Source organism: Haliotis rubra, unplaced genomic scaffold (assembly GCF_003918875.1).
Source record: "Haliotis rubra isolate DU_JTF1 unplaced genomic scaffold, ASM391887v1 Scf1884, whole genome shotgun sequence".
NCBI lineage: Eukaryota > Metazoa > Mollusca > Gastropoda > Lepetellida > Haliotidae > Haliotis > Haliotis rubra.
This window is the reverse complement of record NW_025765874.1, coordinates 82,798-97,051: the sequence shown is the minus strand read 5'-3', so window position 1 is coordinate 97,051 and position 14,254 is coordinate 82,798. Positions and strand designations below refer to the sequence as shown.

General features: G+C 40.6%; 1 protein-coding gene across 2 annotated transcripts; it reads left to right on the top strand.

The window, feature by feature from the left end:
- Positions 1-8,306: 8,306 nt before the first annotated feature.
- LOC124274164 lies at positions 8,307-11,197 on the top strand. 2 transcript variants are annotated; one of them, XR_006897879.1, is made up of 3 exons: positions 8,307-8,445; positions 10,409-10,550; positions 10,881-11,197. XR_006897879.1 is itself a non-coding variant. In XM_046709479.1 (2 exons), exons 1-2 carry the CDS (start codon positions 10,409-10,411, stop codon positions 11,195-11,197), a joined length of 459 nt encoding a protein of 152 aa, XP_046565435.1. In that variant the 5' UTR covers positions 10,224-10,408. The 2 variants fall into 2 exon arrangements, 1 of the variants encoding a protein (XP_046565435.1); XM_046709479.1 differs by lacking the exon at positions 8,307-8,445 and having other exon boundaries at positions 10,224-10,550.
- The last annotated feature ends 3,057 nt before the right edge of the window (positions 11,198-14,254 follow it).

Sequence of the window (14,254 nt, the reverse complement as noted above, 5' to 3'; positions counted from 1 at the left end):
CAACCTTGACCAGCTATCAAGTGCTTGGTTTCATTCAAGAGACACAACTCCGTTAATCCTTTTTCATTAGTTTATGAAGAGTTATCCCCCTTTTACTTGCTAGCAGACGACATTTTCAGTGATCCTCAGTATGGATGATTTAGAGAAGGGGAAGTTGATTTAAGAGTATTATAACAAGGACATCAGATCAGCTAAAGTGATTTCAAGTAGAACAGGCATCCCTTTGTCCACTGTTTATCATGTTTTGAAAAAGATTGCAAATGGATATGGCATTGAACACAAGGAAGGCGCAGGTAGGCCAAGAAAATTGACTGTCGGTTTCAGTAGGTGGCTTGGTATTCTTGTTTCTAAAAACAAATGAAGGAGTTAAGAAAACTTAAGGCTGGATATGATTGATAGAGGAACTGTGGCTGTCTGTAAGGAGACAATTAGAACTGAGCTACATGCAATGGGTTGGCAGAAAAGTCAAGGAATTCCATCACCGATCATGAAACCTGAACAAAAGGAGCGAAGGTTGAACTGGTGCTTACAGCATAGAAATTTTAACTGGGACAATGTGATTTTCTTAGATGAAAGTTCTGTGTGGCTGTTTCCTAATACACTGAAATTCTGGACCAAACAAACTAAAAACCTTTGTATCAGCCCAAAGTATAGTCCGAAATTTAACGCAGTGTGGTGGTATATCTGTGTTAGAACAGCGCCACTCTGTGTATTTGAATGGAATAAGAACAGTAAGCAGAACACAGATATTCTCGAAGGACATTTTACTTCCATCTGCTCACGTGTTCTATGGAAACTTTGGATTTTCCAGCAGAACAACGACCCAAAACATCATTCAAAGCATTCACAGGCCTGGTTTTGGATCCAAAATATGACATTATTAGATTGGCCAAGCTATAGCCCTGACCTAAATCCAATAGAAAATGTTTGGGGACTTATGAAGGAAAGTGTCAATAAGAAAAAATCTGACAAATATTGCTGAAATGAAAGAAGAGGTGGTCCGGATATTGGGACAGCATGGACCATGACTTTCTAACTTCTTTGATCAGTATTATGCCCATGCAAAAGCCTACATTGCTGCCCATGGTGACTTGATAAAATGTAATTTTCTGAATAAAATTGATATTTTATACTTATCCTGACTCATGCTTATTTGCTTGTCTCCTTTCTTCTTGCAAACTGTAGTGGAACACTTGTATCTCCTATTGAAGTTCCCTTCAATAAAGAACAGACGTAAAATCACTCCTGCCAAGAGTTATCCTCCCAGCTGTTTAGGCGGGAAACTGTGGCGCCACCGTCCCCAATCTCTCCTGATTATGAGCCCGACACTTGAATTTGCAGGGAAATCTAAAGTGTCTTGTGGGGAGGTTGGGAGGACTTACCTCATGAGTCAGGATAAGTATAAAATATCAATTTTATTCAGAAAATTACATATTTTTCCTTATCCTGACTCATGCTTATTTGCTTGTAGAATCCGACGGAAAAGGCGCGGGCAAGATACTTTGATTCCATGTAGTGATTTACGTCTTCTATACCCCCTATGGGAGAACTTCGAAGTTGGCACTGTAATTAACTGCTAAAACTCTGCTGCTGTTGCGACCTGTCCTTCCAGCTGCCTTATATGGGGGGACCACAATAGTTAACTTTGGGTCCTCTGTTAACATTTTATGTGGATTTTACTGACCCATTTCTTGATGCCAGCACCAAGTGGAGAAGCTGACCCCATTCTTGTACAAGTATCCTTACAAGTACTGGGTCTTATCACTTATGCTAGTCGTTAGACGGTGCATTGCGACTTAAGCAGAACTCTGCTGAGTGTAAGCTTTGTAAGTCATGTGATAAAAGGGCGAGACTCCGTCGCAGCGCCTTTGTGGGACTGTCAATTGTTGTGCTACAATAAGAGGGCCGAAATGGTGAATGTCAGAGCCGTCTTCAGTGGCGATGGCCCTCAGGTAGTGGTTGGCAAACACCATGTCCGATTTCCAGAAGCAGCCCTCCATTATCGACCTGATAGAGCGATTCCCAAGTAGAGCGAGCGTAGACGGCAGAGCTCTAACTTCATGAGGGTTGGAGGCTTTTGGAGGATCAAATCCTGCTGCTTTGTAGGCCCGTAGTATGACAGTTCTGATCCAGCTTGATATCTTAGTACAGAAGACCTCTGTCTGTGTCGCTGTCGATATCGTGACGAAAATACACTTGAAATTCCGTCACCTGGACCTTGATCTTTGTCGGAAGACTTCAATGCTCTCACTGGGTACAAGGATAAGACCTGCGTATCCTGTGGTCCCAGGACTGATGATAGTGTTGGGATATGGAACTGTCTGTCTGGAAGACCTAGCAGTAAATTCTTTGCTATGAAGTCCCAACTCAGTCCCATATGCACGCTGTAATGATTATCATCAAATCGTGTTATCTCGAAATTCAGAGCATGTATTTCCGACATCCTTGCTGCTGTTACTAAGGTTATCAGGAACAGCGTCTTCTGCGTCAAGAACTCGAATGATGTTCTCTGTAATGGTTCGTAGATCTTACTAGTGAGATGTCGTAAAATTACATTGAGGTACCACGCCGGAGCTAAATTCCCTGATGTTGGTCCTCCAATTAAAAGGGCGTAGTAAGGCCAGTAACTCTGGTACTTTAGTCAGTTGCACTCATCCTAATGGCGATAACTGAACCTCGATGCCGGTAGGTATTTTGAGGGTGTTGACCCTTTTAACCGGTTCCTTTATCTAGGTGATAAAGGTAGTCCGTCACTTGAGGATGTGTCACTATCATGGCTGTGAAGTCGATCCTCGAAACGTATCATTTGTCTCGAAGCGTCACCACTTGTCGCCAGACAAGTTTAAGCGGAAGATTTGCGTAAAGCTAGTGACTGCTTTAAGCTGCACTGGCGAAATACCCTCTCTTGTTCAAGCATGCCTTGATACAATCCACGCGTGTAGGCGGAACACCTCTGGGTTGCCGTGCGCCTACTTTGTGTGAGGATGTATTAGTAAATTTGTCCGCTCTGGTAGTTGCAGTTGAGGCAGTCCTAGGTCTTGTATGAGAATAGGAACTCATATTCTCGCTGACCAAAAGGCGTGCCCCAAATAGTTGTAGGTCACTCGCCTGACTGATTTCTGCAATACCCTTGGTATTAGAGCTGGTGGAGAAAACACATAAGCATTTAGTCCTAGCCAGGAAATGCTTCGCATGTCCGTTGCCCATATCTGTGGATCTGGTATTGGTGAGACGAATGTTATCAGTTGACCCTTGTGGGGAAGAGGTCTATTAAAGGTTCAACCATCTCTTATATGACCTGCTTGAAGATCTCTGAATGTAGCATCCAGTCTGTTGAGAATGGCTGTGTTGGACAGGATAGTGCATCTGCTATCACATTCTTGGTTCTTGGAATGTGGCATACTCTGCTGTGGACAGTCAGGTTGACTGTTATGCTAATCAACTGAAAGCAGAGGTCCAGAAGGTTTGCCAACTTTGTTGATCCTTCTGTGGATGTAGACCGTCACTGTGGAGGTCACTGTGTGTACCGTCAGATGAGCATTTTACAAAAAATGCTGATCCGGTAGAGTATGGCTTTTATCACTGCTTTCATTTCCAGCATGTGGAAGTGCAGATCGTCTCTGCTATGGTCCATATCCCAGCTGACACATTGTTGTCAAGGTGTGCTCCCACTCTTGGAGAGATGCGTCTACACAGAGATGTGTCTTATACTGCGATTCCGCTAAATAGGTGCGTCTGCGACCCTCCTAACACGGAGTTCACCATATTTAGATATGGATTATAACCTGTCCGGATCGTCCAGTCGTACATTCACGAAGACCAGTAGTGGGCGTAGTTGTAATTCTCTCTGCATGTCATGTCTTGTGCTGACGTGCGAAAAACCAACAGATTCCGCCACTTCGTAGTAATAACGGAGAGAGTAGTGCTTGAGATACAAGGACTTGTATCTATATCCTACGATCTTGAAACCCTTACCGTGTCTGTAAGGGAAAAGAAGTGATGGCCGACTCTGTGACTGCCATCGTTGAGAGGTCTATGTAAAAGTCGTCTGGCTGCTGCCCCCTAAGTCCGGCCAACATATGTTGTTGCAATTCGTCTAAAGAATCGTCTTCAATGATGACAGGTAGGTCTCTAACACCATGAAGGCAGCCAAATCACAAAGGTCCCGTCTAACTTGACTGTAATGGAGGCGTTGCTCGCTTCGCTGACATGTTGTTGTCACTTGTAACCCATTTCTTGACCTGTGAACTACGTCCAGCCTCTGCGCAGGGCGTTGTCCCTCGTGGTCCAATCAAAACAAAGCATTTTGATTCTTTAGGCTAGCCGCGCTGTGACGTCACCGGTGTCGCTGGAAAAAGGTCCTTGTAGAATCTAGTGCCGCCTTGACATCTGATCAATCGTCGGTCTTATCCGTAGCTTTCCGACGTTACACGAGTGACCACGTGCATCGAAGGTTAAATGGTAAACGCGCAAAATATTTTGCCGCGTAATATCAATGCTGGGTAGGCTGTTTTCCTGGCTGCTGTGACTCTTACTTCAGTCTCGAAGATAATGCCGTCGTCCTTATACATAGGCTCAATTGAACTTTCACGTTGTCAGCTTGTAGACTGCATACATCAATGAAGCGTCGTACTTGTAGAATTAATGCTGAACTTGTTGTAAATTTTACTCAGGGAATCGTTGACGAGTATGTATTTTCCTAGCTGTAGCAAGGCTGCTGTTGAACTCCGCCAGTGAGAATATCTGCAAATCTGTACGAAAGTGAAGATCTCTATATGGCCATGAGTCTTCTAATGTAGATATATCAACCTATGTGAATCCCGTCCTGGATTCCACCTGAAGATCCGAGCTAGTGATGAATTCTGACAAGAGTAACTCTCTTGTACTGTATTACCTGTCTTCAGTCTGTGTACCGATGAAGATCTTTCCGTTTTAGGGTGACGCTACTTCGTGTCCTAGTTGAATAACCTTGAAGATCTTGAAGGGCGTCCTTGTTGATGCCCTTGATGTAGGTAGTGGGCCTGAAGATCCTTTATTAGGCTCTTCATCTGTTGACAGTCTCTGAAGATAGCGCCGTCCTTCACGCAAGTTGTAGACGATAAGTAGCGTTCTGTTAAGAAGTTAAGTACTGCGACGTGTCTGCCTTGTGGATGGCCTGTGCGAATGCCTTCGCGCAGGTTCGGTGATGACATGTAGCGTTCTGTTGAGAATCTAAGTACTGCGGCGTTTCTGCGTTGTAGATGGCCTGTGCGAATGCCTTCGCGCAGGCTCGGTGATGACATGTAGCGTTCTGTTGAGAATCTAAGTACTGCGGCGTTTCTGCTTTGTAGATGGCCTGCGCGAATGCCTTCGCGCAAGCTTGTAGACGGCATGTGGCGTACAGTTGAGAGACGAAGTACTGCGATGTCTCTGCTTCGCTGGAGACCTGTGTGACGACCTGCGTGAAGACCTTCATGGAGACCTGCGCGTAGACCTGCGCGGAGATCTGCGCGGAGACCTGTGTGGGGATCTGCGTGGAGATCGGTGAGGAGATCGACGTGGTTAATAGCCTGACGAACTGTGCCTGTAGGGAGACCTGTGGGTTCGCGAATGTCCTGGTGAATCCCTCGACGATCTATGGGACGAAGATGTCTTGTATACTGTAGCTGACGGTCTTCATCTGAGTTCGCACTTGGGGAGTGGTGACTGGTCCTTCGCGAAGGCTTTCGCGAAGGCTGGTCCGAGTCAAGGTCCGGGGTTGAGCGATTCTTCCTTCATGAACGCTTCCGTGAACGTTGATCATCCGAGTCCGTAGCAAGTGAAGATCATGTAGCCCTTCGCGGAGGTCTTCGCGAATGCTGATCGTCCGGGTCCTCCACAGGTGTAGACTGGGTCTATCTTCGCGGAGGCTGGTCCGTTGAAGTTCTGACTTCCTTCGCGAAGGCCTTCATGATGCTGGTAGAAGTCTCGCTGATGGCAGACCCCTCAGAGACGACGTCTGCGTTGGAACCTCGCGAAGGCTCGGGACCTCGTTGTGGGCTGTGACTTCTTCTCCAGGCCGTAACGCTGCTCCATCATCTCCTGCATAAAGTCCCCAGAGTTGAAGGTCTGCGGTGGTAGTAGCGCTGCCCTTTCTGCGGTGATAGCGACGTGGCCCACAGGACGCTCATCTGTTGTCATCGTAGATACCTCGGGTATCATGGAGATCTGCGCTGAAGTCACCGTAGCTGAGACTGTCCTTGTAGTCTGCGCAGACGTCCCTGTAGAGTTGGTCATCATCTGAGGGGTGTGTAGCCTTCTCTGGGTAGAGGATGGCGTCTTTTCGTCGTCTGCGATGATTGTAGAGCTGCCCACTCTGCGTTGATAGCGATATGGTCCGGGGATCGCTCATCTGTCGCCCTTGGACTGCGTGCTGTATCTCTGGGATGAACAGCAGCGGCTCAACATGAAGCCCTCTCACTGCCATCAGGATGATGTCTGTGAGGCTTCATTCTGCGCAGAGGATGGCATCTTCTTCTACGTCTGCGTTGAGGGGTTGTCCGATGTAGAAGCCAGCGTCTTCGAAGTAATGGCGGACAACATCCCACGCCCATCCTCCGAGGATACCTCCGGCAGGTCACTTGATGGTAGTAAGTCGTCTAACAGCAGTAGACAGCTCGTGAGGGACTCAGCCAGTTTATCCATGACTTGGAAAGTCACCTGGATAGTCGCTAGTACTACAGAGAAAAATTATTTATTAAATTGAATTTTAATTAAATGCTGATAAAGATTACAGCTATAGCTGGAAGTACATGTTGTTGTGCAGCTAGGGCACAATCAATGCGGGTCTGTAGCAGCGAACCTAAACCTACAACGAAAATAGGTTTTCATGAAATGTAAACAATTGAACAAACACGGACAATTCCATGAATAAACAGTGCTAAATACGATTAAATATCAAACGATATTGTTGAAGGATACTAACTAAACCTCTATAAAAGTATAATAGAGGAAAATAACTAATTAAATAAAGGATATAGTGCCGTATAGGAGACACAGGCGCGCTCTCACAACCTGCCCACAGGGCAAAGAAGGAGAGAGTGAGGCACGTGGGGACGGTGGCGCCACAGTTTCCCGCCTTAACAGCTGGGAGGGTAACTCTTGGCAGGAGTGATTTTACGTCTGTTCTTTATTGAAGGGAACTTCAATAGGAGATACAAGTGTTCCACTACAGTTCGCAAGAAGGAGACAAGCAAATAAGCATGAGTCAGGATAAGGAAAAATTACTAACTGTTCACCAGTCTTTGAATCTGGAGTTATGTTCTGCTAATATTCACATTTAATACATGAGTAATGAATGAAAAAAATATAAATAATTAGAATCTTAAATTCGCAATAATTTCTGGTTGTACTGTATATGATATTATCTGAGGGCATACCATTATCCAAGAGGTACGAAATGACAGATCTTTTTCATCTGCAATTTTTTTAGAAATATTATACCCCATTGTGTTGTGATGACTAATATCTCATTAACCACATTACCACAATATGTGAAATTTTGGATATGGCTTTGCTAATGATTCCTTCAAAATAAAATGGAAGCTTTTCAAATATTGGATATCGAAAATATACTTAGGTTATGCCAACTACTTTTTGACCGACCCTCGTATGGTTTTACGTCCTTTTAGCAATATTCCAGCAATATTACAACAGGGGACACCAGAAATAGGCTTCACACATTGTACCCATGTGGGGAATCAAACCCAGGTCTTTGGTATGACGAGCGGATGTTTTACCCACTAGGCTACCCCACCAACACTTTTATCAAAAGCTTTACTACATCACTGAATACAGTTCTACCAACACTTTTATCAAAAGCTTTACCTACATCACTGAATACAGTTCTACCAACACTTTTATCAAAAGCTTTACCTACATCACTGAATACAGTTCCACCAACACTTTTATCAAAAGCTTTACCTACATCACTGAATACAGTTCTACCAACCCTCTTATCAAAAGCTTTACCTACATCACTGAATACAGTTCCACCAACACTTTTATCAAAAGCTTTACCTACATCACTGAATACAGTTCTACCAACCCTTTTATCAAAAGCTTTACCTACGTCACTGAATACAGTTCCACTAACACTTTTATCAAAAGCTTTACCTACATCACTGAATACAGCTCCACCAACACTTTTATCAAAAGCTTTACCTACATCACTAAATACAGTTCTACCAACACTTTTTTCAAAAGCTTTACCTACATCACTGAATACAGTTCTACCAACCCTTTTATCAAAAGCTTTACCTACATCACTGAATACAGTTCTACCAGAGACTATATAATAGAGGGACGACCCTCTAGCCAGTGCGCAAAACCATCAGCGCTACGGCTTGTACTGCGCAGCCTATCCGGAAGCTGGCGAAAACGTGTGTTGACTTCAGTCATCGATTTAGCGTGATTTTCATTGCAAAGGTAAGATTTGATTTTTTTCATGTATACTCATGCCTTTACTTACATTTGCAACAGTGCATTAGAGGTGTATTAGGGGTGCTTAAGCATATATTTGTCTTTGTATTTGATGAAAACTGTCATATGTGCTCGTCGTTCTGTGAGAACAATGGCGGAGGTGTAAAATCGGCAAAAGTCCCGATTTTGATTTTCAATAACGGATACTAATTCTCAATGCAAATCCTTAGTTACCGGGGTGTCATGAAAGAAAATAAGATAAAGATTTGTATAGGGGCATTTATAAGTCTGTGGTGTTCGCGTCATTCCTTATTTTGGCTCGTGCAATGCGATGAAATATGATGTTTTCCGAAATATTTTACTCCACAACACTTGATTTTCGCACGCTTTCACAAGAACAGCTTATTACTAGCATGTTTAAAATAAACATGTGAACATTCGCGGCGATTTCCTCTTTTGCGTGGTACACCTTTTATATGGCTACGATCGGTATTTTATTTTTTATGATTTTTGGCGTAAACCCATATTTGCGTCGTATACTGAACATTTCAATTATCATGTAGCAGATGACATAACATTCATTTTGTTCATTAATATGACGTGAATATATATTTAAAGGTCACATGCAACCAAAAAATCAAACATAATTAAAACACAATTATCACTTCTTCATGACATATAATATGCATAGCTGATTATGAAAAAACAAATAAACAAAATTATAAGCGTATAATCGCAAATCAAAAGTGCAATATTTTGTACTTGGGTTTACCTCCCTCGAAACGAAGCAGCCGGGATACCGAACCCAGTCAGAGCGGGTGGGTGTGCACTCAAGTGTAACGGCTGGTTCATTAGCAGATGCCGCCTTCAGGCCTCATATTGTGTGTGTATATAGAGATGATGGGTTTTGTAAATACATGCTCATTTTTTGTGTATAACATTTTGCAATCAACAGACATCATAACATGTCATGTGTTCAAGTATCACACCTGCCTGTCTGTGTAATTACATAATGTGACAGAGACCGAACTCGGGCCATAAATCAATGCGTTTTGTTTATGGTGTATAGCCTGATTGGTGTTAAGTTCGAATTGCATGTGGTCAGTGATTGCAGTTGTGTATTGAATATTTTCATTAGCAGACAGGCAGGCAGACACATAGTTGTCAATAAAACAAGACATTGAGTTTTGTCTGTGACAACGACATATCTATATCACAGTTAGAAACTGAGTCAACGCTAAATAATGACATTGCTTTTAAGTATCGAACTGAGAAAGCGCCTCGTAAGAAGAACGCAGGGTGAAATAGACAAATGAAATTATATAAACAGTTAATTTACTGTCATAACATATAAAAGTTCGCGCCTGAGATATCAACAAAACATTAGAAAAATAGCTCACACCAAGGCCTTCACCGAGTATTCACCCGACAACCCGCTTCCAAGCTGCGCGAACCTATTTACTTGCGCACGTGCTATGGGCGCAGCCCAGCTGTTGAAACCCGTTTCCCCAGAAATCTCTGGGGAAAATTAGTGAAACGTTTGAACTCCGATTTCGCGCGGTTTTTTTCATCGCGTTATTTTTCAACTTTATAAGTTGAATTTGCATTTTTGACTATTTGTTTCGCTATGTCCATACCGAAAGGTATCAGAATCTGCAAAGTTGTGTTTTACGTTGCATGTGACCTTTAAATGATTCTACAAAAGTCTCATTCACCTAATCATTTGAAAAAAGTACATATTTCCATTATTGTTCATTTTGATGATTATATTTGTGGAAAAGGTCCTTATTTATCATGTAACAATTCATATATTTTTCTGTTATCATTATTCTTCCTACTGAATTTGAGTTATATTGCTATATATTATTTAATTATTATACAGTACCAGCAGCCTGACTTTATGCAATAATGAATCAACATTTTATTATCATTACACTATTTATATAATAAATTATCATTTGTTTGGCAGATGCCCAGGAAAAAGAAAGTTTTCATCGGCAGTCGACGGAAGGGCTACTCAAAGTGGGGTCCGAAACAAAAAGGTGTCAGTTCTTCCTCTCTCTCTGACATTCTTATCCATCAGTTCAATCAACTGTTCTCGACGATTGCAGGTAAGTAATAATGGAAGTAAGAAATTCACAAATGATGTCTTTGAAAAAAAAAGAGTAATTTTGTGTTGATATTTTGTAGTTATCTGGTACCTGCAGAAATAAGTTTAAAATATCAAAGCAATTGTATAATCAAATATTAATATTGTTTCCTTTCTTATGTAAAAAACAATGGTATAGTGTAAATTATTAAATACAATATTCCCATCTTGAGTAAGTAACTAGACCTTGTTTGAAAGAGCATTGGGAACCAACTACTGCATAATTTTAACAACTATTTAGAACACTTCAAATTTATTTTTTTAAATTAATATTGTGCAACTCCATTTTCAGTTCAAGAGATGCACTGTGGGACAAAGCATGGAAGTCATTCTTCATTGACTTCACCGATGAACCCACAGATACCCCATGCCTGGAAGAAGCGAAAGAATCTGATGGTTGTTCGGCTGATGAATTCTTTGGGTTTATTTGACACAATTCACCAGTATGATCCGGACAACAATGTAGATGAATTTGTTGATGGCATCCTGCGATACCAGCAATATTTAACATTAAAAAAGGAGCTGTTTCAGCATGTAGATGAGCTAGGCAATTTTACAATTGCAAGAAACAAGCATGAAAACATTACTATTGTGCAGTTTTATGACTGACGTAGCTCAGTCCAGCTTTCAGTAGTCATCAAGCCATCCTTTACATCAGCAATATATGCACATCGACGTGACTTTGGCCCAACTCATGAATTCTGCATTGGTTTACCTGCATTTTTCTCCACTCTAAGAGATATGAAGAAACTTTTATCAAAACTGTCTACATGCGTTGGCAATTATGAAGACAGATTTGCAGACTTGATTCCAGTTGGTGCAGGCATAAGTGAAGGAGCTATTTCAACAATATCTGCCTAATAATTTAAACATGTAATAAAGTACTTGAGTAGAAATTATGGAAATTAAAATCCAATGTACAGTTCACTTCATGGATATCTAAAATATCTGTTAATGAAGTTATATTAAGATTGTGTTCAGATTTGTATGGTTTTATGTTTTACATTCACAATCAGTCCTAAATGGACAACATAACTATGCAGGTTGTGTTGCAAGAAGTTATCATTTTCCCTTATTTTATCATGACTACAATTAATATATTTTTCTGTTATCATTATTCTTCCTAATGAAGTTTGATTATGAGTTTACCTGGGCTTAGACAGTACCTACAACCTGTCTTATGCAACAACAAAAATGAAACATTAACTCATTATTCAACATTATATTTATATCATAAAATTATTATTTGTTTTGTAGATGCCCAGGAAAAAGAAAGTTTTCATCGGAAGGGCTAGTCAAAGAGCCTACTATTAAGTACAATATTCCCATTTTGATTAAGTAGATATACCTTGTTTGAAAGAGCATTGGCAACCAACTATTGCATAATTTTAATTTCAAATTCAGTTTAGAGCTTATTTGCAACAGTTGAAATTCACATTTACTGTGTTTTTAATGAAAGAATATCTAAATGGTTGAATTTAGTAATACATGATTGTACATACAGATCTATGGTCCTAGTCTACAATAAATACATTGTACATATAAGAACGTGTGATGTTGTGTTTTAATGTTATTGGTTGCATTTTCCTGCCAAGTTAAAGTTGACACTTTGCTGAAATTTTTAATTGATAGGGTCATGTAGTACTGCCCATTTAACACATATATTTCATGGGCTTGGAGGCAAGTGACTTTAGTATTTAGTGGCTTCCCTTTGAAAAACAACAACAAGTGTCTCCAAACGGCCCAAAGCATAATCACTGCTAGCCCCAAACTGGCATTATAAAAACATTAACGCTCTTGGAAAATGTGAAATCGTGTTTCGTTGGGACTATAAACTTTGTAATAAACACCAGTCAGTCACAGGCCCTCGTGTCTTTCCGAGGATTCATGATTTTAATAATATTGTTTTTGAGATGACACCCCGACTCGAAATGCTTCACAGTACAATACATAATGACAAGGCCGGACACTTCTAGGGTGCACCCTACCCGACTGCGTTGCTGATCGCTACGCTACCATCGCATGCAATCGATTAAGACTTTATGCAGGGATACTCTACAATAGGGATAGGTCACTCGCTTGCTTTCTTTACCATTTGTACTAATTAACGTGTGCCTCGTCATGCTCCAACGCACACAGTGACTTGGTTCGGTCCCAGCTCAACTTCGACTGCGTTTAACAGTACTTCAGCCAGTGTATTTTATACGTAGTAATTTTACAATGAATGAATAAATGAATTAAGAGCAAGAATTTTATGTGAATGAATGAAAGAAATTAAGAAAAAGAACAAAAGAAAAAGAACATATGTGAATGAATGAAAGAATAAATGATACACCACGGCCGTCCCTATCCAAACATGTTAAAGAACGCAAAACTATCGGTAGAACACATGTTAACATCAGCTGTCCTTTTTCCAAAATTACTTTGAGACATTTTTTTACATTAGTAACTAATTCAGATATCTTATTGCATGTGTGGAATGACATGGGCATTGACAGAATGTTAACTGACACTGTCACAGACCCCCCAAGAACAGAAAGTTTAGAACTATCACAAAGCCTTGCAAACACCTTTCCAGTTTTGTCAAATACTAAGATCAACAAGAAAGAAAGAAGTTTTAGAACTATAACACTCAAGCATCACAAGCACCAATGGCGTATCAGAACAGATATGTCATATTTTTCACACACCTCAAATACACACTAACAAAAAAAATAAAATAAAACAATCACTATTACTTGCAAAAAACTTTCACCTGATGGTATATTCCCCTCATAAAAATTGAAGGTGTATGTGAAAGATGTTTTTGAACACTAACTAGAAACACTCAAACAACGCCCTGTAGTATTTCAATGGCAGATCGGCGATATGTCATATTTTTTACACACCTCAAGTACACACTAACACTTTTTTTAAAGTATAAAACTATCACTATTACTTGCAAACACCTTTCACCTGATGGTATATTCCCCTCATAAAAATTGAAGGTGTATGTGAAAGATGTTTTGAACACTAACTAGAAACACTCAAACAACGCCCCTGTAGTATTTCAATGGCAGATCGTGATATGTCATATTTTTTACACACCTCAAGTACACACTAACACTTTTTTTAAAGTATAAAACTATCACTATTACTTGCAAACACCTTTCACCTGATGGTATATTCCCCTCATAAAAATTGAAGGTGTATGTGAAAGATGTTTTTGAACACTAACTAGAAACACTCAAACAACGCCCTGTAGTATTTCAATGGCAGATCGGCGATATGTCATATTTTTTACACACCTCAAGTACACACTAACACTTTTTTTAAAGTATAAAACTATCACTATTACTTGCAAACACCTTTCACCTGATGGTATATTCCCCTCATAAAAATTGAAGGTGTATGTGAAAGATGTTTTTGAACACTAACTAGAAACACTCAAACAACGCCCTGTAGTATTTCAATGGCAGATCGGCGATATGTCATATTTTTTACACACCTCAAGTACACACTTACACTTTTTTTAAAGTATAAAACTATCACTATTACTTGCAAAACACCTTTCACCTGATGGTATATTCCCTCATAAAATTGAAGGTGTATGTGAAAGATGTTTTGAACACTAACTAGAAACACTCAAACAACTCTGTAGTATTTCAATGGCAGATCGGGCGATAT

Coding starts and splice junctions, on each gene's coding strand:
- LOC124274164 (XM_046709479.1), top strand. CDS start 10,409: ATGCCCAGGAAAAAGAAAGTTTTCATCGGCAGTCGACGGAAGGGCTAC. Junction 10,551..10,880: donor ACTGTTCTCGACGATTGCAG/GTAAGTAATAAT, acceptor CTCCATTTTCAG/TTCAAGAGATGCACTGTGGG.